The sequence below is a fragment of the Mustela nigripes genome, chromosome 10 (genome assembly GCF_022355385.1).
Source record: "Mustela nigripes isolate SB6536 chromosome 10, MUSNIG.SB6536, whole genome shotgun sequence".
Classification (NCBI taxonomy): Eukaryota; Metazoa; Chordata; class Mammalia; order Carnivora; family Mustelidae; genus Mustela; species Mustela nigripes.
In genome coordinates, this window is record NC_081566.1 from 29,370,135 (window position 1) to 29,396,671 (window position 26,537).

Consider the following 26,537-nt stretch of genomic DNA (forward strand, 5'->3'; position numbering starts at 1 on the left):
CGTTGGCGGCTACCTGCTGCGGGCTCGGCCACACTCACCGGTCGTGCTTGTTGGCCATGAAGCCCTGGCCCAGGTTCTCCTTGTAGAATCGCTGGGAGGAGGCGATGGTGCCCGTTGTCCAGTAGAGCATGACATTGGTCAGCAGGTCGTCCAGGGAGAACTTCCTGCAGAAGCAGCCCCGGAGGCCCCTCAGAGCCTGGCACAGCCTTCAGGCTGTGAGCCCTGGGGACCCCCAGCCACCCGGCCTCCTGCTCAGATGCCCAGGCAAGTGCACATTATCCCTGAGGCCAGGCAGACTGGGACCTCCCCGCCCGGCATGGGAACCCACACAGGCTGTGGGGCTCCACGCGTGCGGAGGAAAGAGCCATCTGGTTCTTACTGTGGGGGCACAGGGAAACCTGAAACCCCACATGCCACCTGGGCTCTGTCCTGCTCTTACTGGGTCCCCTCATGCTACCCTGTGTCCAGAGACCCCAGGAGCCCTCCATGGCCTCCCCTGTCCAGGTGCTGGTGCCCACCACCTCTGCCCCCCAATGCCTTCCCCCTACTCATCTTCCGCCCCTCTCAGCCCTCAGCCTTCCCTCCCAGAAGAGCCCCCCAATGCGCCCAGATCCACTAGCTTCACACCTTGCCCCCTGCCCCACTGCCATGATACCCCTTCAATGCCATCAGTCCTGTGCATTCTGGCACCCAGACCCACCTGATGGTCCATAAACCCCAGAGGACACCAGCTCTGTGGAGCAGCTCCCCTCCTGCCTTCCCTGCTCGATTCCAGATCTGGGGGCTTCGGAGAGCTGCGCCTCCCATGCTCATCCCTTCACTGGCCTCCTCCAGGGACACTCCCCCTCCCCTGCCCACAGTCTGGGGTCCATACCACCCAGGCCTACCTTCCTGTCTCCCCTCTGCCCCCCTCTCTGCATCCCTGCAACTGCCAACCCACACTTGCCAACCCTTGTCCAGGTAGGGGCTTCCACCAGACTCTGCCCCCCACCCCCCGTTTGCTTGCCCAGCCTGCTCATTCCCCCCAGAGCACAGAGAAAGTAATTTCCTCCCCTCGACCCCTCCCTGGGGCTCCAGATTGCTCATTTCAGTCCCTAACCAAGCAGGCATCTCCCACTCAGCAAGTCCACACCGGAAGCAGCCTGCATAGTGGACATGCACGCTCACAGATGCAAGTGCTCCCACACGTGCACGCTCACGTGTGTCTGTATCCAAATCCATGTGCACACTTCCACCATCCAAATGGGCACAGACGCTCCGAGGCTCCCCTCCTCATTCCCTAGTTCCTGCTTGATGAAGGGCATCCCTGCAGCCTGGTGGGGAGCTAGAAACTGCTCCCTCTGCTGCTGCCTCCCCCCACTCCTGCTGAGCCCTGGCTATCCCCGCTCCCCCACCCCTCCCCATCCCCACTGAGCCCTAGCTGTCCTGCCATTCCTTGCCAAGGACCTGCTGGTAGAACCCCTGTGCCGCCAGGCCCTGCCCAGTGTGGGGCAGGGAATGGATCCCACCCCGAGGGCTCGTGCTTGGGCTCATGGTGTGGCCCCCCGCATTCCTGCCCCCATCCTCGGCAAAGTCAGTCTTTCCAAGAGCACCTGGCGTTTCTCTCCCTCCCACCTTCGCTCTGCTCTTCTCTCTGCCTAAACTCTCCTCCATCCTTTTCACCGGCAAACTCCCACTCACCCTGCAAGGTCCCGATCAAATAGATTCTCCCTGTCATTTCCCGACTCCCTCCCTGCCCCAGAGAAGGAGCCGATCCTCCTTTCTCCGGACTCCAAACAGCCAGGGCTCATTCGTCCAGTGCGTGTTTGTCGAGCTCAAGCTTCCTTCTAGGTGCTGGGGCTAGAGCACTGCCTCGACATGGTCCCCGTGTCCCAGGTGGGAGCCAGCCCCAGCTCACCCCACTCCCACCCCAGCACTGTGTCTGGTGCTCTGTGTGCCCCCAAAGCAAAGAAGACAGGGATGGGTGCTGGAGAAGCTGAGTCAGGGCTGACCTTGATGGAGCCCGAGTCAGGCCAGAGGCGTGGAAGTCACGTACTCCTAGGCTCCCTGCAGTCGCCTCCAGGCCTGGCTTCCCCAGTGCACACAGTCAGGTGGCCACGCTGGGCTCTTGCAGGCTCTGGCGGGAAGGGGTCCCTGGCTGCTCCCACCTCTTGGCAATAAAGGGGGCTTGATGCCCTCTGGACCCGCTGATCCCAGGAGGGGACTGTTTAGCAAAAGGACCATAGACATACTCCAGCCCTGTATCCCGTTCCTGACCGCTCTACTATGAGGCTTGGAGAGAGTCGCTAGGCCTCTCTGTGCCTCTGCTCCCTCATCCAGAGGAACTGGGGCCGTATTCACCAGGGCGAGGGTCCGAGGGGCACCCAGACGTAGGTAGGACATGCTGGCTGGCAGTTAGACGGCAGGGTCTCACCTCTCCAGGCCTCCATCCTCCAGGTCTCGAAACTCCGGGTTGGTCCAGGTAGAAAACTTCTCCAGGATATAGGCAGCAAGGCCCACGGGGGAGTCGTTCAGAGCGCAGCCTGGGGTGGGGAGAAGCAAGGGAGGGACTGACCCGGGCCTGGGACCAGCTAGCAGTCAGGGCCCTGTGTCGGGGTATAGTGCTGCCCTTGCTCCTGGGGCGCTCATGCACCCCCTATCTACTCGACCCTTGGCCTTGGAACACTCATCTGAGAAAAAGGGAGAAAAAAATGCTGTCCCCACTGCTCCTGGGTCTCTCCATGGCATGGGTGGCTTCCCATGTTTGAGGAGACCCAGATGGAGTTTTGGGGTGCCTGGCTGGCTTGGTCCAAAGAGCATGCGACTCTTGATCTGAGGGTCGTGAGTTTCAGCCCCATGTTGAGTACAGAGATTACTTAAATAAATAAAAAAAAAAAACTAAAAAAAAAAAGGGTGGGTTTTTTAGTTTATATGCTATGATTCTTAAAAAATAAGAAACAGCCTCAAAGTCCAAATTGGGGGAACAGTTCCAAATGCATCCTGACCCCCTCCAACCCCCAGAGTCCTGGGGCTGCCGGGCCACAAGTCTCCCTGCTCAACTTAGCCTCAGGGTACAGGGCTCAGGGGTCCAGACCCCAGGGCCCACCGAGTCCGCTCCAGCAGGTATCTGCCTCGCCTGACCTCTGCCCAGCACTGCAGCCCGAGAACGAGCTCGGATCCCGCCCAGGAGATTCTGCCCATCCCGAGCAGTGTCATGGGGTTGGGTGAGGCCCCCTGGCCGGAAGCACGCACTCACCCACGGTGTCGGGCTTGGTACACTGGATATGCATGTAACCGCTCTCCCTCAGCAAGCTGTAGAAAACCTTCTCCCTGAAGGGGAACAGCAGCTCCATATCCCTCTGCGTGTAGCCGAAAAGCCGCGGGAAACACCGTCCCAGAAGAAGGGTCAGGATGCCAGGATTTACAATGAAAGCCATGTTCAAGTGCAGGCCTTTCACGTGGCTGAGGGCAGAGAGAGGGTCTGGGTGAGGCTGATGCAGGGCTGGGGGAGGGGAGATGAGCCCTCTGGCTGTGGTGCCAGCCCTCCTGGAACCTGCCCCTCTGGGGTGGCCCCATGATGGGGAGAAAAAGACAGAGTTTCTAGAATGTTCTGGTCTCCTCCGGGGCTTGGTCCTCCAGAAAGCTCCACTGCCTGACTTTCTGTTCCTCTACCTGCCCCCTCTGCCGGGGCACCTGGCTCAGAGTCCCCAACCCCTTGTGACTCCCAGGACAGAATCCACCTCAAGGTGCCCCAGGCCCAGCAGAGTGACGGGCAGGCCCTCACTCCCCTCTCCCAGGCCTACAGACACTATATGCCTGGGTGAGCCCCGGTGAGCACGCACCAAGGCTCAGAAGGGGTGCCCACGTGGACCCCCTGCCCAGATGGCAACCTCCCCCACATGACGGGGATCCTCACCTGGGCACCATCTGGGCTATGTTGGTGCATATCAGGGACCCCCAGTCCCCGCCCTGAATGTAGAATTCCCGGAAGCCCAGCCGCAGCATCAGCTTGTAAAAGATCCTGGCCGTGGCCACGGAGTTCAAGCCTGGTTTGGAGGGAGAGCACAGAGTCACGGAGGGTCACTCCCTGGGCTCCCAGGAAATTCCTCATCTCCCCCACAGCCCTTGCCCCAGGCTGGGGTAACAGCAGCTCAAGAAGGGGAGAAAGCGGCCTGGCCACTGGTGTGTGCCCGGCCTCTGGTGGGAGAGAGGGTCAGCTGTGTGGACGGCCACACAGCAAGGGGCGGTGGGCTCAGGCTGGCACCGCCAGGTTCTGGGGGCCTGTGCTGTGCGAGGGCCGGCCTGGATCAGCAAGAAGCACAAAGGTGACCCTGAACCAGTGCGGGGAGCCCCTGAGAGCCCAGGAGTGCAGGCCCCGAGGCCAGTGCTGGCCCCTGAGGACAAGCTGCTCTGCCCATCCTCCACCCCCCCGCCCCTCAGGAGAACCCGAGAAGGAGCGCTAGCCATCTGGGCCCTACCCCCAGGCTCCAAAGGGAGCTGCCCCTGCTGGCTCCCTGCCTGTGGGAAGACCTGACCCTCAGAGGCCCCAGTAGCACTCCGTACCCTTTTTGGAGGATGCCTCCGAGAAGCCGTAGCCAGGAATGGAAGGGCAGATGACTTCAAACACATGTTCCTCGCTCAGGCCGTGGCTCCTGGGGTCAGTCAGGAGCGGGATGATCTTATAAAACTCGTAGAAGGAGCCGGGCCAGCCGTGCACCATCAGCAAGGGCTTTGGGGTGCAGCCAGATGGTGGTTGGGGGGGCTTCACATGGATGAAGTGGATGTCCAGCCCTGGGGGACAGAGCACAGTCAGCCCACGGGGATGGGCGAGGCTGCAGCCATGGCTCCCCCTTTGTGCACAGTACTCCCCTTCCCAGAGCTCGGGCAGCACCCCACGGTACTGAGCACAGCGGCCACCCATGCTGGCGGCGTGTCTACTGGGTGCTCCAGCCACAGGGGTGCCCTGCAAGGTACAGACTGGGACCATGGCCCTTACACATGGGAGCATGAGCCCTTCCTGGGGCTGGCCGGCCATGCACTTGCCAAGGCTGCCTAATATTGTGAAGACTGGGGGAGGGGCGCCTGGCCGGCTCAGTTGGTAGAGCGGATGCCTCTCCTGATCTCAGGGTTGTAAGTTCGAGCTCCGTGTTGGGTGTGAAGATCGCTTAAATAGAAAACCTTGGGGGAAAAAAAAAAGATTGAGGGGCACGTGGGTGGCTCCATCGTTAAGCGTCTGCCTTCAGCTCAGGTTATGATCTCAGGGTCCTGGGATCAAGCCCCGCATCCGGCTCCTTGCTCTGTGGGGAGCCTGCTTCTCCCTCTGCCTGCCTCTCCCCCTGCTTGTGCTCTCTCTCTCTCTGTTTCTCTGACAAATAAATAAAATCTTAAAAAGAGATTGGGAGAAAAAAACCCTGTCTATCCAGCACTAGAGGCTAAAAGAGATTATAGGTTTACACTGGAATATGATAAGTCTGTTTAAGATGACAGTGTAAATACGTTTTTATTTAACATGTAAAACATCTCACTGCCAATTGGTAAAAGCAAATCACCAAGTCAAATATCTCATTTGAGCAGTCACGTGCGTTGTGTATATGTAGACTGTGTGTATATGAACTCACATGTATATACATTTTAAAGTTTGGAAGGACAGACCACAAACACCTAAAAAGTAGCTTCCTCTGAGCAATGGAGAGTGCGGGTGAGCACGAGAGGGGGGTGGTAGGGGCAGAGAGAGAACCAGACTCCTCACTGAGCAGGGAACCCGACAGGGGGGCTCGATCCCAGGACCCCAAGATCATGACCTGAGCCGAGGCAGCTGCTGAACGTCTGACCCACCCAGGTGTCCCCAATTATTTTAATTTTTTTGTGTTTTCTGAACTTCCTAATACTTCTAAAAGGGATATAAATTCAGAGCATAGCTTCTTTTAAGTGGAGACATTTTTTTAAGGTTGAGTGGCGTGCTGAGCATTACGAACACATCCAGGCCAAGGGTGTGTGAATGGGTTCCAGTCCCCCCGGGAGTCCCTCCGAGGGCAGTCCCTTCCCAGACAAGTGACCTGGAGAGTGCCTGGGCATTAAAGGCAAACACAGCCTGCGTTGCTGTGCCCTGTGGGACCTCGCACCATGACCAGCTCTCCACAACCAGCTCTCATTCTGGGCCACTGCTAATTCATTACATAAACAGTACATGTTTATCATAAGAAATGGAAAATCCATATAAATCAAAAGGGGGAAAATCACACATAATACAACTAACTGAAGAGAACGTTATGTTGTCTTTCCAAATTTTTAAAAGTAAATTTGTTATTTTGGAACAGTTTTTTTTTTTTTTAAGGGTGGGGCTCAAACTCATGACCCCAAGGTCAAGATTAGTGTGTTCGGGCTGCCTGGGTGGCTCAGTCGGTTAAGTGTCCGACTCTTGGTTTCAGCTCAGGTTTTGATCTCAGGATGGAGCCTACTTAAAAAAAAAAGGGGGGGGGGCCTGGGTGGCTCAGTGGGTTAAGCCTCTGCCTTCGGCTCAGGTCAGGATCTCAGGGTCCTGCGATCGGGTCCTGCATCGGGCTCTCTGCTCAGCGGGGAGCCTGCTTCCCTTCCTTTCTCTCTGCCTTCCTCTCTCTCTGCCTGCCTCTCCATTTGCTTGTGATTTCTCTCTGTCAAATAAATAAATAAATAAATAAATCTTTAAAAAAAAAAAAAAAGAAGTTTCAGGCTCCATGGAGACAGCCAGGCACCCTTATGGAACAATTTCACATTTATATAACAACAGTGAGGCTGTACAGGAAGTTCCCACGAACCCACACCCAGTTTCCTGGTCATTAACAGCTTACATTAGTCTGGTACATTTGTTACAAGGAACGAACCAGTACTAATACATTCGTAACTTCACTAAAATCCATCATTTATTCAGATTTCCTTAGTTTTAGAAACATTTTTATTTTTAAAATTTTCTGGCAGGAAGAACATTTAATCCCTTCTCACAAACTGGTTCGCATGCCATCCGGCACCGCCAACTGCAAGCACGATGCATGATGCGCCTGCGGGTGTCTAGAACTTACTCTGGCATAACTGAGACTCTAAGCCCATTACCGAGTGTCTCCCCGCCTCCCCGCCTCCCGGCCCTTCCATCCGCTTCTCTGCCTCTAAGAGCGTCACAGTTGGGGATTCCCCCCATCCGTGGGATCGTGCAGTATGTGTCCTCGTAGGACTGAATTATATCACTCAACAGAATGTACTCAAGGTTCACCCATGTGGTCATCTAGGGCAGGGCTTCCTTCTTTTCTAAAGACTGAATAATACTGACACAGACAATGGACTATGGCTCTGATGTCCTGAGTTTTTACCTAACGTCCTTTTCCTGTTCCAGGATCCCATCCAGGACCCCATGTTATGGTCTGCTGTCATGTCTCCTTAGACTCTCTGGACTGTAGCAGTTCAGAATTTTTTTTTTTTCAAGATTTATTTATCTGAGAGAGAGAGAGAGCCATGAGCGAGCAGAGGGAGGGGCTGAGGGAGAGAGAATCCCCAGCGGGCTCCCAGCGGAGCGTGGAGCCTGACTTGGGGCTTGATCTCATGACCCTGAGAAATCACGACCTGAACGGAAACCAAGAGTCGGACGCTCAACTGAGAGTACCACCCAGGCGGCCCCAGCTCAGATTTTTTAAAGAAATACAGATCATAACTTTCTCTGAGCAAAACCAGAACCCTACGTACACTCCACTTCCGAGCCTTTTTATTTGTGTCCCTCCAGGTTGCCCACTCTAGCGTTCATTCTGGAAGGTAACCGCTCCTCCTCTGGAACACACTGCACCATGCGAGAGGGTGTCTACCTCGTCTGCGTGCACAGCTGGGCGGCCCCACGCATCCACACGTGTGCTGGTGTGCACGGGTGGTCGCTGGAGGCGTGCACGTGAGCCCGCGTGTGAGGGGAGCGGAAGCTGTCCGGGGTGGGGAGCGGGGAAGGAGAAGGGGCGAGACCGAGGCTGTGTCCTTGTATACTGTTCGAATTTTAAATATTTGAATTTTAGAGCACCTGGGTGGCTCAGTTGTTAGGCGTCTGCCTTTGGCGCAGTTCATGATCCTGGGGTCCTGGGGTCGGGCCCCGCATCGGGCTCCCTGCTTGGTGGGAGGCCTGCTTCTCCCCCTGCTTGTGTTCCCTCTCTTGCTGAGTCTCCCTCTGTCAATAATAAATAAAATCTTTCAAAATAAACAAACAGATAAATAAATTAACACACACATATATATGTGTATATATATGTATATACATTTGAATTTTTAAAATGAAGAAAAATTTTCAAAACTCATACTTCCTAATTTGCCCTACAGGGGGCTTTCCTTGGCGGAGGAAGCAAGCCCCCTGCTCCCCAGGTGTCCCCACTTGTCTGTGGTGCTGTGGGCTGCTCCAGGCCCAGGAGGTGGGCTCCTGCTGGGTAGCAAAGGGGACATGAGTGGAGGGGGTCAGGGACCAGGACCCGAGCCGGGACAGGGGCTGGAGACGAAGGGTAAAGTGCCGAGCTAGTTGGGGCCCTGAACCTCGGCCCCCCAGGGACTCACCAATGTTGTCTTCTCTGGGGTAGGGGGGACAGGGTGGGCTTCCCTGAGTCCTCTGGAGGCCCCGCCTGCTCACCCCCAGACTCTGAGGCTAGAGACTAATTTCCGGAGGGAGACCCAGGCCTCCTCACAGGACAGGGAAGCAAATGCAGAGCCTGGAACACAGGTTAGGGGCAGAGAGGACCCCAGAGAGGGGTCAGCTTGCGGGATGAATGAGGATGGCAGCAGCCAGAGGGAGGAGGGAGGAGGGAGCCTTTCTCGGACCACGCAGGCTGGGGACCCAGGGAAAGAGAAGCACAAAGGCTGGCTGGGCCGGGGTCAGGCCGCCAGCCAGGAGACGTGGCTGACCCGCACACGGGTTCAGTCACAGTGGGCTGCGGCCCAGGATGACTCGATGCCCGAAGTTAGTCCCTGTGGAGCTTGCACTGTTCTGTGCCATGATGTCTGGGGGGCAAGACTTTCTCAAGCCTGCAGCTGCCAGGAAGGGAGCAGCCCTTTAGTGCCACTCGCCTCTGGGTTTTTGAACATGCTGTTCCCTCCTCCTGGACCACATTCCCCACATAAGTGGCAAATTCCTATTCATCCTTTCAGTCTCAGCTTACATGCCGCCACCTCCTCCAGGAAGCCTTCTGTCACACTTGCAGGTGGTATGTTGGGCTCATGAAGCTCCCAGAGCCTCTTCCCTCACAGAAACCCTCACCCTGTGCTGGGATTGTAGGCATCACCCCTGAGTAAAGGCAGGGAGCCCGTTCCCTGGCCGTGGGGCCCCAGGCCCAGCAGAATGCCTGGGTCCAGGAGATGCCTGCCTGTCAGCACCGGCTATAGGACTGGGGAAGAGCTGGGGCTGCACAGCTGGCGATCCCAGTCACCGTGAGGAAGCCAGGCCCTCTGGCGCAGCCATGCGAAAGGCAACCTTTGGAAATCACATACAAGGACCTGTATATACTTCAGCGTGGAGGAAATGGCTTAGGTCCTCTTGTGAGGCTCGTGATGAAGACATCAGTGTCCCCTAAGGGGCACAGCAATAACCAATTTATATTTAAAATTAGTCCTCACCTTACTAAAGTTACAAAATAAAGTTATGAGACCTAGCTCTCTATTAAGCCTTTGAGTTCAACTCACAAATATTGTTTTCTCCATACTGTTGACATTTTATTATTATTTTTAAAGATTTTATTCTTAAGTCATCTCTACACTCAGTGTGGGGCTCAAACCCACAACCCCATGATCAAGAGTCACACACTTCACTGACCAAGCCAGCCAGGGGCCCCAACATTTCTGTTTGATTCCAAATCTTCCTAGGGTTAAGACATGCTTTTCCAACAGACAAACAGACCAGTGGAACAGAACTGAGAGCCTGTTAATAAACCCAGGGATGTACAGTCAACTAGTCTTTGACAAGGATGCTGAACAGGAGAGAAGATGGTCTCTTGATCAGCGGTGCCGGGATATTCACATGGGAAACAATGGAGCTGGACCCCTACCTCACACCACTCACAAAAGTTAACCCGACATGGATCAAAGACTTAAAGGTAAGATCTGAAACCACGGAATTCCTAGAAGGAAACAGAGACATAAAGCTCCCCCGACGTGGGTCCTAGTGATGGTTTCTTGGATGTGACACCTAAAGTTCAAGCAACTGAAGCAAAAAATAAACGTGTGGGACAACATCAAGCTCAAAAGCTTCTGCAGAGCAAAGGAAACCATCCACAGAGTGAAAAGACAACCTGTGGAATGGGACAAAATACCTGCAAACCGTGTGTTTGATAACGGGTTAATCTCCAAAATACAGAGAGAATTCATCCAACTCAGTAGCAGAAAAACCACCCAATTAAAACAAGGGCAAAGGACCTGAACAGACGCTTCTCCAAAGAAGACACCCAGACGGCCAACAGACACATGAGAAGATGCTCAGGGAAATGCCAGTCAAAACCACAACGAGATGTTACCTCCCACCCGTCAGAATGGACACGATCAAAAGACACAGACGAGAGATACCCAGTGTTGTCGAGGATGCGGGGGAAAAGGAACCCTCATGCTCTGCTGCTGGGATTGTAAATGGGTGCAGCCATTTACAGGATGGAGGGTCCTCAAAAAATGAAACACCCAACGACCATATGGCCCAGCAATCCCGTTCTGGGGAAAATGAAAACATTAATTCAAAGAGATATCCGCTCCCCAAGTTCACTGCAGCATTATTTATAGTAGCGAAGTCATGTCTACGGATGGAGGGATGGATAGAGACATCGTGGTGCACGTGTGCACGATGGAATATCATTCAGCCATGAAAACCGAGGGAACCCTACCACCCGTGACAAGATGATGCCTTCATCTCGCTAAGTGAGATAAGCCAGACGGAGAAAGGCAAACACTGCAGGATCTCACTGATACGTGGGATCTCAAACAAAACAACAAACAAACTCAGGAAAAAAGATCAGACGTGTGGTTATAGGGGGGTGGGAGAGCTGGAGGGGGGTGGTCAGAGGGTTCAAACCCCACATGTAAGGGAAGGAAGCACCGGGGGTGTCTCGTAGCCGACCCCGCTATGGGACTTGGAGGGATGGCAAAATCCTGAGTTCTCGCCACATGGAGACAAGGGCTTTATGTCTTTGTGTCGTATCTGTAGGAGCAACTGGATGCTAGCGGAGCCTCCCGTCCTTCACAGCAGACATCAGCGAAACCATCACGCTGCCCACCTCAACCTCGCACCGTGATGGGTCTCAACGATTTCTCCATCAAAGTGGGGAAAAAACCTTTTTCACTGAGGCAACAGTTCCCTCAGCCCAAGTGATCTTGAGATGACCTTGGAAAGACTATCTGAGAGGCACCTTCCCTCCAGGAAAAGCTGTGGGACAACCTGCCACCCAGGAGGGACGCAAGGCGGAGGGCTGGAGACAGAAAGGGCAGTCTTCCACGGGGCCTCGCCTGCTGGGCCGAGCACTCTGAGCGGACACAGTAGCCCGGACTCCGAGGCCTCAAGACAGGCTGAGCTACCCGCGGCCATGGCAGGCCCAGACCTCTGCTCCCTCCTCTCCACAGCTGTTCTATCCAGATCCTGTGTCACTTTGGCTTTGAAATGATTCATGTGTTTTCCTGTCTTCCTCGCACGCCCGCTAGATTGGTGGGGATTCGGCATCTTTGTGCCCAGCAGAAAGGTGACCCTACAAATCCACCGGAGGACTGGTATTTGGCTTCTAAGTGGGGTCCGCATCACGTCCTGCACCGACAAAGGCCGCTCCCACAACAGACTGCCCTTCCCAGCGGCTGGTGTGCAAACGTACCTTCAATCCTAGTCTTGAAGTGGGGGTACCTGTTGAGAATGTCCACCTGCTTCCTCCAGTCAAAGTCATTCCGCCAGTAGGAAAGGACTTTCTTCAGGTACGTGGAGTTGAAGCCAAAATGGAAACGCGCGTCCTCCAAAGGCGGGGTCAAACGGACCCTGTCAATCCTCCGGTGTAAGTCCTGGAGCAAAACACAGGAGCCGGGGAGAGACAGGAGTTGGGGGCAGAGCACAAAGCAGGTTTGTTTCCAGAAGACAGAGTGCAGCCGGCCGCCACAAGATAGCGTGAGCGGTCGAGGCAAAGCGGCCTCCCATCCCGCTGGAGGACGGGAGGTCATCGGTCTGCAGATGTACGTCCCGGCCAGTCAGGTTGACCCCAGGAGAAATCTCCTTGTTTCCCACAACAGTGGCTGTTCCTAAAGCCTATGTCATTCACGTGTTAAACAATTAATATATTAGGGAGAGAGAGAGAGCGCCTCAGTTGATAAGGGGGTGAGGGGCAGAGGGAGAGAGAAACTCCAGACTCCCTGCTAAACGCGGAGCCGGATGCAGGGCTCGATCCCAGGACCCCCAGATCGTGACTTGAGCTGAAACCAAGAGTTGGCCACTGAGCCGACTGAGCCCCCCCAAGGCGCCCCTATGTTCTTCACCTTTGACTTCAGTATTTTTTTTTTTTTTTAACTTCACTCTTCCCTATTTTTAACCATACGAACGATACCCATCTTTCATTTATCTAGGCTTACGCAGGGACCAGCAAACCTTTTTTGGTCAGAGGCCAGCCAGTAACTATTTTAGGCTTTTTTTTTTTTAAGGGTTTTTTTGTTTGTTTGTTTGTTTTTTAAGATTTTATTTATTTGTCATAGAGAAAGAAGCAAGAGCAAGCACAGGCAGACAGAGTGGCAGGCAGAGGCAGAGGGAGAAGCAGGCTCCCCGCCAAGCAAGGAGCCCGATGTGGGACTCAATCCCAGGATGCTGGGATCATGACCTGAACTGAAGGCAGCCGCTTAACAAACTGAGCCACCCAGGCGCCCCTATTTTAGGCTTTTGAAGCTGCCCCTGGTCCACTCTGTCCTCGCAGCACGGAAGCAGGCAAGTCGCGGACGAGCGGACACGGCCGTGTTTCGGTAAAACTTTATTTACAGACATGGAATCCCTCATGCCATGTGATTTCCACATGTCTCGAGACAGTGTTCTTTTTTGGGTGGTTTTTCAGCTATTTGGAGACACATAAAAGCTATCCGGATCAGCAGGCGGCAGGACAGAGTTGTCCCACGGCTGCGGTCTGCAGACTTGGAGACTCAGCACTGGGAAACACTGTAACTCCGCTGGGATCAAGGCACAGACCAGGAAGCCTGCTGGGCCAGCATCGGGCTAGGACATTGTCCGACTCGGCTCAGGGGGCCTCCCAACCGTTGCCTTCTCGGTCAGTGTCCCGAGCTCTCCAGCACCCAGGTTTCAGATGTCTTAGCTCTGGGTCTGAGAACCCACGAGAGGAGTGACCCTCGGGGCCCTGCCTCTGTCCTGAACAGCAAGGCATTGGCGGTCCCCCCCAAGGAGCCTCAGCCTGCTTTCTCTTGGGTGTAGCCCAGTTTCTGCTTTTCACTGAAATCTTACTTTTTATTGGCACTTCATACGGCATGTACCCTTAGTAAACCCTCAGTTCCTTTCCCTGTGTGCCCACTTCTTCTCTAGATTATAGGACTGGGAGTGAATGGCGGGCAGGACTTCTCCCTTCTCCGGAAGCCCAGCACCATACCTGCATACAGCAGGTGCTCTAATATGCACAGAATGAAAGCAAGAATGGGCAGGGTTGCCCTGGGTCCCACTCACCCTCCTGGGCCAGCAGCCCACCCCACCTGGCACCCCAGACTCCAGCGTGTGGGAGAGGGGTGCACACTCTGGGGTTGGACGGACCTGAGCCCAAATCCTGCTTATCATCTCGGTCACCTGGAGCCCATTGCTTTGTCCAAGCTCCAATTCCCTATGTGTCCATAGAGGGGACAACAGTCTTCAGCCTACAGGGTCACCGCGGGGACTGCACATGACCACGAGCCTCTGCCCCCCAAGCAGGCATATAATAAATGCTGACCCTGACAGCATCTGACATCACCGCAGCCTTGCTTCTTCTCACTCAGGATCTCTGCCCGAGCCCCGGTGAGAACCTGCTGGCCTTCTCCTGTCAGCTCACTCCCAGGGCTTCCCCCGGTGCAAAGGAGGAGGAAGCAGCTGCTTTCCCTTTCCTTGGATGCACGTGCCGGGGACAGTTGTCACCACCCCCTCACCTGGGCGTGGCTGGAACTTGGGCAGGGGATGGAGGTCCTGCCGGAGGAGGGAGGAGTAGAGGGGACGGGTGAGCAGAGGGGGCAGGTTGGACATGTCTCTCTGGGCACCTGCCCAGTGGGGGGAAAGTGGCGGGAAACCTGCTCCCTGGCCCGTCCCCGCCGCGGGGGAGCCCCAGCAGGGGCCTCGCTGTCCTCCCCCCTGCTCAGCCCCGCCTGCAGAAGCTGCCTTACCTGGATCTCCTCCTCGGAGGTCTCTACCTTGAAAGGGCGGATGCTGCTATCCTCCGCGGCTGCGGGCCTTGCCCCGGGCCCCCACCACCCATCTTCAAGAGGCAACGTTTCCTCCTTGTCCCGGGAGACAAACCAGTAGATGACAAAGCCCAGCACGGAGGTGAGGAGAATCTCCAGCCACATGATTCCTGCAAGAGCCAGGAGTGTCCGTCAGCCGCCTCGACCCCCGGCCACGCCTCGACCCCCTGCTGGAGACCCCGAGTCCCCACCTGGTCTCCCACTGCACCCTAGACATCAGGTACTTTTTTTTAAGGTAAGCACCACACCCAGCACGGAGCCCAGTGTGGGGCTCGAACTCACGACCCTGAGCTCAAGCTCTGAGCTGAGATGGAGTCAGACCCTCACCAATCCCCCAGATGCCCCAGACCTCATGTACTTCTGACCTAAAAAAAAAAAGAATATAAGCACAGGGAAGTACTGAATACCAAGAAAAAAAAAAAGACAAGCCTCATCTGTAAGCTCATCTACTGAGCTATGAAATTCATTCTTAGAATTGGAAAAATATGGATGCAGGGCGGCTTCTCCACAGCCCCCAGGTGTGGAGGCTGCCCTTCCATGGCCTCGTGGTTCTCTGGTTCTCCAATGGGCCTTCGGCTCTGGAAGCTTCTCTCCACCCTAGTGAGTGCCCCCCTCCCCACTGCCCCACGCAGTGCTGGGCTCCGGAGGCTCCACCCCTTGCGGTCTCCGGTCCCCATGGGTGCAGGGACCAGCATGGGGGCTTGGTGGGATGGGGGAGTGTTATGAGGCCATACATCTCAGCTGTAATTTTAAAACCTCTTTAGAAGGTAGGATTCATGGGGTGCCGGGGTGGCTCAGTGGCTTGGGCCTCTGCCTTCGACTCGGGTCATGATCTCAGGGTCCTGGGATGGAGCCTTGCATTGGGCTCTCTGCTCAGCAGGGGGCCTGCTTCCCGCCCCATCCCCTGGCCTGCCTCTCTGCCTACTTGTGATCTCTGTTGGTCAAATAAATAAAATTAAAAAAAGAGAAGAAGATAGCATTCACAAGCTGTACAATTCGCCCATCTCAAGTGTAGGATCTGGTGATTTCTAGTTGGCCAGAGCCACAATTTTAGAGCATTTCCATCAGCCCTAGGCAACCACAATTCTGCTTTCTGTCTCTATAGACCTGCCTGTTCTTAGGACAACCTGAGAAGCTGTCCAAGTCCTCTTTGCTGAAGGACCTGCTGGGGCCAGGCCGAGGCCCTGGGGTTGGCTCCCACCCCACTGAGCTGGGCCACCGAGGGCTTATCCTTGAAATCCTGGTCCACGGGCATCCAGAAATCGCTCAGCCTTCCTGCCCTTCCCTCAGCACTGCAGAGATCAAATGCCCTTTGCTGTCCCCATCCTACTGACGTAGGGGACAGGTGTGTGCCCCTCCCTGCCCCCCAACTCCGGCCGATGCCTTCTCGCTTCTGGGGGCTCATGGTCTGGGCAGGTGACAGGCAGTGTTGGGGAGGGCTTTCCTCTGGGGGAGTGACTCCGTATCATTTAGCTCATCTAATTATCGTAATAGTCCCATCTTGCAGTTGAGGAAATGAAGGCTGAGCAGTGTGTCCAAGCCCCAAGAGCCCGTAAACGGGGGAGGCAGGTTCCCAAGCTGCACCGACATGCACCCCAGACCACCTCTACTCCCTGTGCTTGGTTACTCAGGGAAGATTTCTCTGCACGATGGAACTGTGGGCCTCTCGAAGGCAGGGAAGATGTCCTTTTCGGCTCTAAATCCCCTCTATTTCCCTCTAAGGTGGCAGGGGGCTGTGGACAGCACCATCCCAACTGTAAGGGATAAACCAGAATCTTGCAAGAGAACTGCCTACAGTCTCTCTGGAAAAGGGGCAGAATCTACTAGAACTGGACCTTGACAAAGTCTGTGATTCAGCAAATCACCCCTAGATACAGACCCAACCTAAATGCAGCCCAGCCGGGGAAGAGATGTGGAGAGCAAGGGCTCGGGCAGGTGCACGACACAGCTCGGGGTGCGCTGGGTCACTGCTGCAGGGACGCTCTGTTAGGAGCCTGGTGCGGCCATAGTCATGGTCCCTGAGCCTGCAGGCTGCCCCTCGAGTGTGGGAACCCACCCGGGCTCTGACTCTTTACTCAGCAAGACCTGCTGATTTGGAAGTCACAGATGGCCTAATTCCTGGAAGTGGGAGTGCGCTGGGGAGGTGACACACCATCTCCCAGGCCCACCACACTCCAAGTAACACACAAAGCCCTTGTGGGTCTGCGGAGACCCGGTCTGGCCTTCCCGGAGAACCCCCATTCCATGGGATTTCCCCCCCAAAAGAAAAACTGGGACTACCTTGACTTAAGAACTGGAACATCTCGGGGTTTACAAAAAGGGAGCTTCTCCTGTTTCTGGTAGCTGAAATCCTGAGTGACCAAAGCACTCTGAGCATCTGTGGCCTTGTAACCTGGGGGAAACCAGGCCTGGCTCAAAGCAGGTGCTCTGGCCCCGTGTGTTCCTTCCCCTGAATTCCTTCCTATTGGTGCAATCTTCAGGCTGGCAGAGCCCCCGGGAGATTCCCACATGCCAGAGCCATGCACAGGAAACTGCCGTTGGGGAGTGTCCGCTCCCCAAGGACATGGCTTGGGAGGATGGAGGCAGCACGAGGGAGGGGACCTCTGGCTGTCTGCAACCCGCAACCCCCGGCCCGGGGCAGGTGCCGTTCTTTGTTTCCATCTGTCCTGAGAGGCTGCAATTCTCACCCCCAGGGACAGATCTCTGTCTCTTTGGCCGTCACGTCCTCAGGGAGAGCTCTTGCATGGGGTCCGCTCCTGCCAGTGGAGAAAACACTCTGCCTCGCTCAAAACACCAGCGTTCAGGAGCCACCGTTTAGACTTCACAAGTCTCAGGATCTAGAAGGAGCATGGCAGCTTCATGGGGCGGGCTCCTGACGCCCGAGCTTGGGAGGCACGCTCTGAAAGCTCCAAATCCATATTGGACCCGATTCCGTCGCTTTGTGTTGGTTGTAATGCATTTTCCCAGAACCCAGACCTGACGCTCTGCTGGGAGGGTGGGGAGGTCAGAGGGGAAGAAGTCTTTCCCAGTGGAAACATTTTTTCCTCAGAGTACCCTTCCTAAAACAGTGATTAGCTTGCCTCATAAGGAAAATGTAGTTTTTCTTGTAAACCAGCCTGATTTCTTTCTTTTTTAGCACAGTAACTGGAGGACAATGGTCATGTGAGATCGTGCTCAAAGGGACCTTGACGACTTGGGTAAGAAACAAGATCATATGGAGTTTAATTCCCAAATTCTTCTCTGAGGTCAAGCTCTGAACACATACTTATGCAACTTGGGGAAAAAAATCAATCATTGGGGCGCCTGGGTAGCTCCATGGGTTGAGCGCTGCCTTTAGCTCAGGTCATGATCCCAGAGTTCTGGGATCGAGTCCTGCATCAGTCTCCCTCTGCCCCACTTGTGCTCTCTCTCTGCCTCACTCTCAGATAAATAAATAAATAAAATCTTAAAAAAAAAATCAGGGTCAGTTTGCAATCAAGAAGCTAATTGGGCAATACGGTAACCTTAGGACTGCAGGTAAAGTACTTGAAAGGGACAAGGAAAGCCCATGGGGCTGTGAACTCGTTTTCTCCTGCCTACCTGGGTCTGACTTACAAAGCCAACTCTTAGATACACGAGGTCAAATAAAGGAGGCGCTTCCATCTCCTGCCCGCATGGGTAAAATGGACATCCTTCTAAGAATTGAACTGAAGTCATCTTTCTGTTATGCTTGGGGCAGAAACCCAAGTATTAAAAACAGACGATTCGTTTAAGGACTGAGACTAAAAGCTCAACTCTTTTCTTGTAACTTGAATTTGGTCTGTAATGGACCAGGAAGTCATTCATTCTTTTAAAGTAAATAAGGGATTTGGATTGGTGCCTTGGAAGAGTCTTCTTGGACCACAGATGAGCTCAGCAGACACCATGGGTGCTGGGAGTTTTGAAGGTTACCCGGGAGTTAACGAGACAAAGTAGGAAAGTGCACGTGCGGGCGAGGAACGCCGAGATATACATCTGTGCCCACCGTAGGCACTGACAGTTGCAAGCTTCAGGTTGCAGTCTTTCTAGTTCTGTCTGTTCCAGCTGTTCCTACCTAGCCTCCTGGAAACCGCAGCTTCTTCATGACGATGCCACGAGTATTAACGCAGAAGTCTGGATTGCCGTTCAGATGCCCCTTCTGGAAATCCTAAGCCAGGACTTGGGAGCAAGGTGAGGAAATGTGCCTGGGGAGGTGGGCGCATTGTGGCTGTGGGAGAAAAAGGCGGCCTGGCCGGGTTACTGAAACCTCAGCGCCCTGCCCCCGCTGCCTGGAGGGAGTTGGGCACTCAGCAAACGTGCCCCCCCCTTCTGCTTCCTTCCTTCTTGGAATTTTGCTTCTCATTGGCAAAGCCCAGCTGAACACTGCATTTCCTGGCCCTCCCTGCAGCTCTGTCTGATGGAGCGATGAGGTGCTGACAAAGAGCCATAAGTGTGTTTGGGAAAGAGCCACTGTGGCCTGGACAGTACTCGGTATAAATTAGGAAAAGACACCTGTCCTTTAAAATGAGATAAGAAAATTAACCTAGTGTATTGTTTGGTCCTAAGACGCCTAACTGTCATCTCCCAGAAAGCACTTGTAAATACATATGCAAATCCACACTGCCGACGGTGTGCATGGCATCCTCTTGGGTTGCACACCTGAGCAAGGGTGCATGGGTCCTACACGGGTGTGGCAGACTGTGTAAAGAGCGCTGCCTCAGCTGGGAAGTGTGCACCTATTGCCCTTCCCCTTCCTCCTTCATGCTTCCAGGGATACAGATGTGATGCTTGGACTCTGGTAGCCATTTTGGGTCGTGAGGTCATCTTGAAGAGAGAGGCTAGCGCTAGGATGATGATGGCAATGATGGGTTCTCCCTGACTGTGGCACTAGCAGCCCAGTTTTCTGGATGACTTATTCCAAACTTCCTTCATGTGACAGGGAAACAAACTTCTATATTGTTTGAGCCACTCTCCTTTTGAGCGTTGTATTATAGAAAGCCTAACATCATCCTCACTAATTGCAAAAGTCAGGGAGAAAACAAAATATATCCAATCCCCCTGCCCCTGTGGACACATTCTCAACAACAAATGCTCAGTCTTCGAAAGGTTCAATGCTGCATTCGTGTTCCATGGCTGAGATGTATCTGATGAATAAACATCGTCCCGGAAACAATTTGAATGTCCATTGGCTGGGGACGGAAGTAAGCTGTCATGGACTCATCAAATGAATTTAGGGACGGGACGGCTGGCCCAAATGTGCCCCTTCGGCATGGTGATGAGTTTAAATAAAAGTCACTTAGGAAGCAGCCGGTGTGAGGACCCTCAGACCCTCCTGTTCGCCCCTGAAAGCAGGAAACAAACCTCCCAAATGAAAAATACCCTTCCTGTGTTAAGAAGTAAAAACACACCCTTGTCGCCGGAGATGGGGACTTGAGAGTCGAGAAAGCGGTACACACAGGCTAATCTACTTGCCGTGTCTAAATTCCAATTAGAATTCCCCACAGATTGAGGCTTGCAGACACCTGTTTTCTATATCCTGTTAATTCATCATGTGTTGATTGTCTCTTTGTCTTGAAAGTATAAAAACTGTCTGCCTTGGTCATTTCTTCAGGCCCCAATTTCTCTACTGGACCTCCATGCACAGGTCATAAAACTTTGAGGTTTTTCTTCTGGTTAATCTGTCTCGTGTGAATTGAATTCTTGGTCCAGCTGAAGACCCTGAGGGTAGATGAAGAGCTTCTTCTTCCTTATGCTGCACAGAAGGTCAATTATCTGTGGCTCCGGAAAGATCTCCCTGATGAACAGTTAAGTGAGAACAGAAGAGCATGGCCAACAGTGCCACCCACAAGGACCAAAGGACACAATGCCCTATGGACAGTCTGGGACTTCACCCGGATGCTGGCAACAGTGACCGCCCCAAAGAGGGAACGATCTTTTTTTATTCTTTTCAAAGATTTTATTTATTTATTTATTTGAGAGAGGGGGGCCATGCAAGCAGGGCGGGGAGCGAGGGAGAGAGGGAATCTCCAGCAGGCTCCACGCTGAGCATGGAGCCCAGTGCGGGGCTCGATCTCATGACCCTGAGATCAGCAGTTGAGTCAGATGCTCAACCAACTCAGCCACTATGCGCCCCACGAGGAAAAGTCTTGTGCTCAATAAGCTTTTGTACTTTGAAAAAAAAATCACCTTTACCAAATGCATGTACTGTCCTCTCAAAAACAACATTATCGTACATTTTTTAAACCACAAAAACCCGTAAGGAGGACAACAGTCCTCCCTGTGACTCAGCGTCAACAGCGAGTCAGATGCCCGCTCTGGGCCAGAGGCACTCAGAACCTAGTCACGCAGCTATGGCAGGGATCCTGTTCGGTGACTTCCTGGGGGCTGAGACCCCATTGGGATAAAGGACAATCTGGAAGTCCAGAGGCCTCTGCAGGCCACGGGCCTGGTGGAAATGTGAAACAGATGGTTTAACGAGGCTGGCCAGGTTGCCAGGGGTCCTGTGCCCAAAGGGGGCCATCCCTTCCAGGCGCCGGGCTCCTGCTGCCTCCTGCAGGGGCGACAGACACGTATGTGGTTCTGAGCTAGATCCCAGCATCCACCTGCCAATGTAGTGGCTCCCAAATATCTTGGACCCTCTGCGGGGGCATCTGCAACAGCACAGTGATCTCATCCCCCTAGGCCTCTGTCTCCTTCTGGGGCTCCTACTCACTGTGGGGGGCACTAGGCACCTTCTGCATGCCACCCCCAAGGCCCATGCCATGACCTTGAACCCCCTCCGGCGTTCCACCCACATGGATGGAACCTGTTGGCAGGTTCTAGCAGCTCCATCTCCAAGATGGCCTGGAAGCCACCTCTGCCACTATCTGCCCTGGACCAAAGTGAAGCCCCAGTCCAGTCCCCTCCCACAGCGTCTGCAGCCAGAGGGACCTTCTGTAAATCCAAATCTGCTCATGTCCCTTCCCTTGGTTCAACCCTCGAATAGCTTTCCGCTGCTCTTGGAACAGAGGGACACCGGCTCAGCCTTCAAGACCCCTGTGGTCAGAGCGGCGCATCTCTCCCTTCCTTGCCCTCTCTGGGCCCAACCCCCACCTCAGACCCAGGGCATCCCAGGCTCTCTTTGAGAACAGAGGCCGAGGGGCCCAGCTCTGCCTCCCCTGGAGGACTCCGCCCTCTGCCCCATGGCGCTGAGGGTTTCCTGACTGTGACTCACATTCACATGAGAGGGAGAACCTCAGCTCCTTCTGGGGGAAGTCATCTCGACAGAAAACTCTGGGGCAGAGGCTGTGAGGGGGGACACGGTGGCACCACAGTCTGCTGTGACGCCAGGCAAGACAGAAAGGTGGGGCTCAGGGTTCTGTGCTCTCCCCCAGGCCCGGGCCCCTCGCCCCCACCCCTCCAAGTCTCACCACGCCTCTCTGGAGGAAGCCAGAAGGAACATCCCTGTGGAAAGGAAAAACAGATGGCTTCCCTTCCATTCCAGGGCTGGCCGTGAAGAATGGGAATGTTCCTGCCGCCAATGCACTGCTCACAGCCACTGCCCCAGCAAAGGGGCTTCCCGAAATTCCCAGAAAGTCCCAGGCCCTGCTCGCTGGGGCTGAGATCACCCTGGGGGGTGGATGGCCAGGGACGGAGCAGGAAAGCCTGGCGGGGAGGACACCCTGGCCAGCCACACAGCCTCTGCCTCCACAGACATTTCTCCCCGGACCCCACTGGCCAGCAGGGCCTCAGGATGAGTGAGGCCCGGGACAGCTGCCAAGCAACACGCCCTGCACCCCTGCCCCAGAGCCAGGCCTTGTTTTCCGCCCAGAAGGCCTGGAGCAAAGCCTGGAAGAGCAGCCTGGAACCAGCACCCAGGGGAAAAGAAAACATCGTTTACAGGCAAAAACAAAGCAGAATGCAAGGGCGGGGTGCAGGCTTCGTGGGGGAAGCCCTGCTCTGGGACTGCATGGGGGCACATCGCCACTGGACACAGAGTGTGTGTCCCCACCCCCAAACTGACTCTCTGTTCATGCCTCTGCGCAGACAGACAGAACACGACTCGTTTCGTGCGGCAGCTGGATGGCATGCTCTTGGCGCCAGGAGCCTGCAGGCCGGTGGTCAGGCGCTGGCTGCCGGCCTCCAGTCCTGGCCCTGCTGCCCACCAGCCATGCTACTTCAGGCCAGTGACCCCCGCTCTCCAGGCCTCACTGGACTGGGGGGTTCAAAGAGTCACTTCGGGTAAAGGGGTGATGCAACCACCCAGGGATTCGCTTTGGATTTTAAGTCCCCAGAACACGACAGGTCAAGGAGAGGGACCCCAACCCATGTCCTAATCCAGCACTTTCCCTGTGGAAGTGCTACCCCGACCAAGATGGGGAGCTGAGGAGTGGACCTCAGAGGAGGGAAGGCAGAACGTGTGGGGCACCCAGGCCCCGCCGCAGTGGGAGAAGGGAGGACCCCTGGCAGGGCTGGCTGACCCCCAGCACCTCTGGAGGGGGCCCAGGGACCTGCAGACCTGGCTGCTGAGCTAAGGGCTCCCCACAGACCCGTCGACACAGGCCTGAAGGTGGGTAGTGCGGCGGCAGGGTGGGGGGCATGCTGGGATCAGTGTGTTGGTGGCCGGTGTCACCCGAGGCCCCACTCCCCTCCTGGCTGCCCTAGGACACCAGGCCAGTTTTCCACTGGTCTTACGTTACAAGAGAAACGCCCCGAGCAGAGCACAGTTTGCTGTCTCTGAGGAAGAAGCGATTTACCTGGTGTGCGATTTCAACACTTGGCATCTCTACCTGAGTAGAGAAGAGCCCCATCCCGGAGGATCAAGGAGTGGGCCATGCATGCTGAAATGCTGTCAGTCACGTACCTGAGCTCCTTCCCCTCTGTCCCCGGGTCAGCCAGCCCTCAACAATGTGCTCCCTGGTCTGGAAGCTTCCTCAATGGTATGTAAGCTGATAGCACTGTTGGCCAGGCCTCGCTGAGTAACCTAAGCTGCTTTCTCCTCTGGAATGTGGTCAGCACCCCCTCATGGAGGGGCCCTAAGGACGAGAGTCAGGGTGTCCAGGAATGTTCTGGGCTGTTGGTATCTTGGTGGGGGTCAGTTTGCTAGCGGCTAGCGGCAATGTCTGGGTAGCATAAAGGAATAAAAAGTTGCAAAAGTCTAAGAATACTTCTGGAGTTCAGGGGAAGGTCCTGGTGGACAAAGCAGCCTCTGAGGGAGGGAGGAAGGTGCGGACCCGGGTGAGGACATGGCCACCTCCCGCTCTCCCCCGGGGTGGGGCAGGTGGGCCTGCCCATTCCTGTCGCCTCACAGTGACCACATGGTCCAGCAAACAGGTCCTGCCACAGGCAAACAAAAAACCCGGGAAAGCTGAAAAGTACATCCACTTTCCCTGAAGACTTGGAAAGCGAGTTGGACTTCCTGCACACATCACTGTGTGGACCCACCAAGAAGACATCTGAATTCAGTCTATCAATCTTCTCTAAAGGTAAAGGCGGCAAAAACTGTTCTCCATCCAGGGACCTTCTGTTCCTCCCACGGTCGCTCTTTATGGGTCAGCCACAGAATCTTCTGGAATGTCTCGGAGCACGTCAGAGAGGGAGGGGTGATAGCACAGCCCCACACTGGACACAGACAGTGGGGAGACCATACCAGGTGTGTGAGCCGGGCTGGGGGAAGGCCTCAGCTGGGCTTCCGAGGGTGAGGAAGAGTGCACCGTGACCTCCCTCGGGAGGGCAAACACACCTTGAGGGAAGTGAAAACCCCAGTGTGAACTTGGTTTGCTCGGAGTGTGTTTGGTCATGTAACCAAAGATGGGACTGCGCGTTCCCTCCCTGGTGAGAGGGAGGATTTCCTGCAGCACATACCGCCCCCTCCTCAGGGAACTCAGGTGGCTGGATCCTCGGCAAAGCCTGGTCCCCTCTTGGGGAACTGCTGCACCCCCAACCCTATCCACACAGCACCCTGGGGCCCCTGCTCCAGCCCAGGAAAACCCACAGGCCGGTGGGTGGTAACTGCAGGGGGCAAGCTGGACTGGGCAGGGACACTTCTTCAATCCCGAGACCCTGCCCTCTGTCTGAGGGTTTGCCCCGCAGCCTGAGGCCACAGCTGTCACTTCACTTGCAGCTGCCCCTGTGGACTTGGCACAGGGTACCCCCCAGACCCCATCAAAACTGACTGCTCCCCAGAGACACGCTTCCTCTCCTGAAGGTCCGTTTGGACTTCTTACCCGCACAGTCATCACACACTCATGCTCTAGGGTCCCTCACATTGAACACCCCAACCCCTCCATATTATGGGTGAGGTCCAGGGCAGGGACATCACAATGGCACAGCTAGGACACGCATCTCCTCTTCTTTCAGTGCCAATTCTCCTTCTGAACTACCATGTTCCGTCAGAGGACGGAATCACCGACGATGGGGTTGAGGGCCTTCTGGAGGTAGGTTTTGGGCATGAGCTCCCAGGGGCCCTGTGAATCGCCCCCACTGCCTGCTCTCCCTGTGCGCCCTCCGGCCCTGAGTGTGGGTCCTAGGCACCAGTCCCTCAACAGTGGCCCCCAGGTCCCACTGAGGCCCTCCCCCCCTATTCTGTGCGCCTATCTGTGCTCTGCAGCTCTGCGCACCTGCACTCAAGAACAGAGTCTGAGTACCCCGTGTGTCTTCGGATCTGGGCCTGGGTCAGGAGGTTGAAGGGAAGAGTCAGGGTGCATGGGCGGGACGGGGGGCAGTTAGTAAGCCTGGGGCCTGTCAGACTCTTCTGTCCATGGCTGGGGCTCCCTGCAAGCTCCTGTGGGAGCATGGGACAGGTCCCTCTCCCCAAGCACATTTGGCCACTTTGACCAGACACCCCGCTCCTATAGGTAGGTACCAGCCAGGTGTCCCAGGCTCACGGGTATACATGGGTTGGAGCAGAAGGCACTGAGGTTCACTTTGGTTGTCCTGCTGAGCAGTTACTGTCTGTGTGTCTGTGAAGGTCTTTCCTTTCCTGGAACTGGGAGGGGGGCAGAGAAGGGAGCAGGTGGCAGAAAGTTCCAGAGTCCTCTTGCTCTCAAGCTGGGCCAGTACAGTTTACACAAGAGGTCACTCACACCAAAGGCCTTGGTGGCAGCCAGCCCCACACTCAGAACACACAGGTAAGAGTTCATCTGTGCCAGGAGCGCTCCTGCCCCAGGGCCTTTGCTCTTCCCTCAACCTGGTGCACAGTCACCCCCAATGGCAATCTGCCACTCCTACCTTCTTAGTGTTATTCAGATGTCACCTCTCAACCCAGGCTTCTCTTTCACCTGACATTCCTTCCCTCTCCAGGTTTTCCCCATCTTTGAAGGTACCTTATATTTTACGAGTTTATTCCATGACCCACCTCTCCCTCTATAAACCTGCTGGCCTCCTAAGGGCATGATCCAGGAGGAGCCTCCTGCCCTGGACAGAGGGTGGTCCCTAAGCACTGCCCACACTTCCCAGGGAAACACCCCAGTCCTCATAGTCATCCTAGGTGTGGAAATTTGGTGGGGGGGTGGACTGCTGTTGAACAATCCTATAACTTTTTGCTAAGTCAGACCCAGTGGTGCTAGGCCCTGAAGGGAGCCACCACCCAGGAGAGGACAATGTTACTTTCTGGAGCTGGGAGCTCACTTGGGAATGTTTACTGTCCACGCTGCTGCACTCAGGGGAGGCCCACGCCCTCAGCCCTTACCCCAAGAGCTCATCCATCCAAGCAAAGGCGCTGGGTGGGAGGCAGAGATGTCCAATGCACAGGCCTCCCCTCTCCCCACCTACCAGGGGTGCAGGATGCAGAGCCCTCACAGAGCTGCCAGGGCTGGGACAGGGGTGTCTGGCCGGGCAGGCGGGAGGGCAAAACCATGCTCTGCGGAGCTCAAGCCTTATACCCTGGGAGGCGGGAGGGCAAGTGGGCCATGCAGCTTTAGAGAAAGAAGTCAAACAGCCCAGCGGGATTGCTGGAGCTCTGACTCCAAGCCCAGGCCTCCCCCTAGCTAGGCGGCAGGTAGGGCGGAGAGAGAGGGGCGGGAGGGGAAAACCAGGAGGCAGAAAAGCACGCTTCAACTGCGAGGTTTGGGACAGGTTTTAGGACTCCAGCGACAAACAAGAGCGTTTCACTGGGGGCGCGACGCACACTGAAAGCAATACTGTCGGGGAGTGAGAGGCTTGGG

At 55.3% G+C, this 26,537-nt stretch overlaps 1 protein-coding gene across 3 annotated transcripts in view; it reads right to left on the minus strand.

Annotated features, from left to right (window-relative positions):
* The window catches only part of EPHX1 (epoxide hydrolase 1), a 34,200-nt gene that overhangs the window by 706 nt on the left and 6,957 nt on the right, over window positions 1-26,537 (minus strand). For all 3 annotated transcript variants that reach the window (XM_059412909.1, XM_059412907.1, XM_059412908.1), the window contains exons 2-8: window positions 14,320-14,507; window positions 11,808-11,988; window positions 4,543-4,770; window positions 3,896-4,025; window positions 3,236-3,441; window positions 2,414-2,522; window positions 39-164 (exon numbers count right to left, since the gene is read on the minus strand). In XM_059412909.1, coding sequence (XP_059268892.1) covers window positions 39-164; window positions 2,414-2,522; window positions 3,236-3,441; window positions 3,896-4,025; window positions 4,543-4,770; window positions 11,808-11,988; window positions 14,320-14,502 — 1,163 coding nt within the window. In that variant the 5' untranslated portion in view covers window positions 14,503-14,507. The remainder of the gene's footprint in view (window positions 1-38; window positions 165-2,413; window positions 2,523-3,235; window positions 3,442-3,895; window positions 4,026-4,542; window positions 4,771-11,807; window positions 11,989-14,319; window positions 14,508-26,537) is intronic.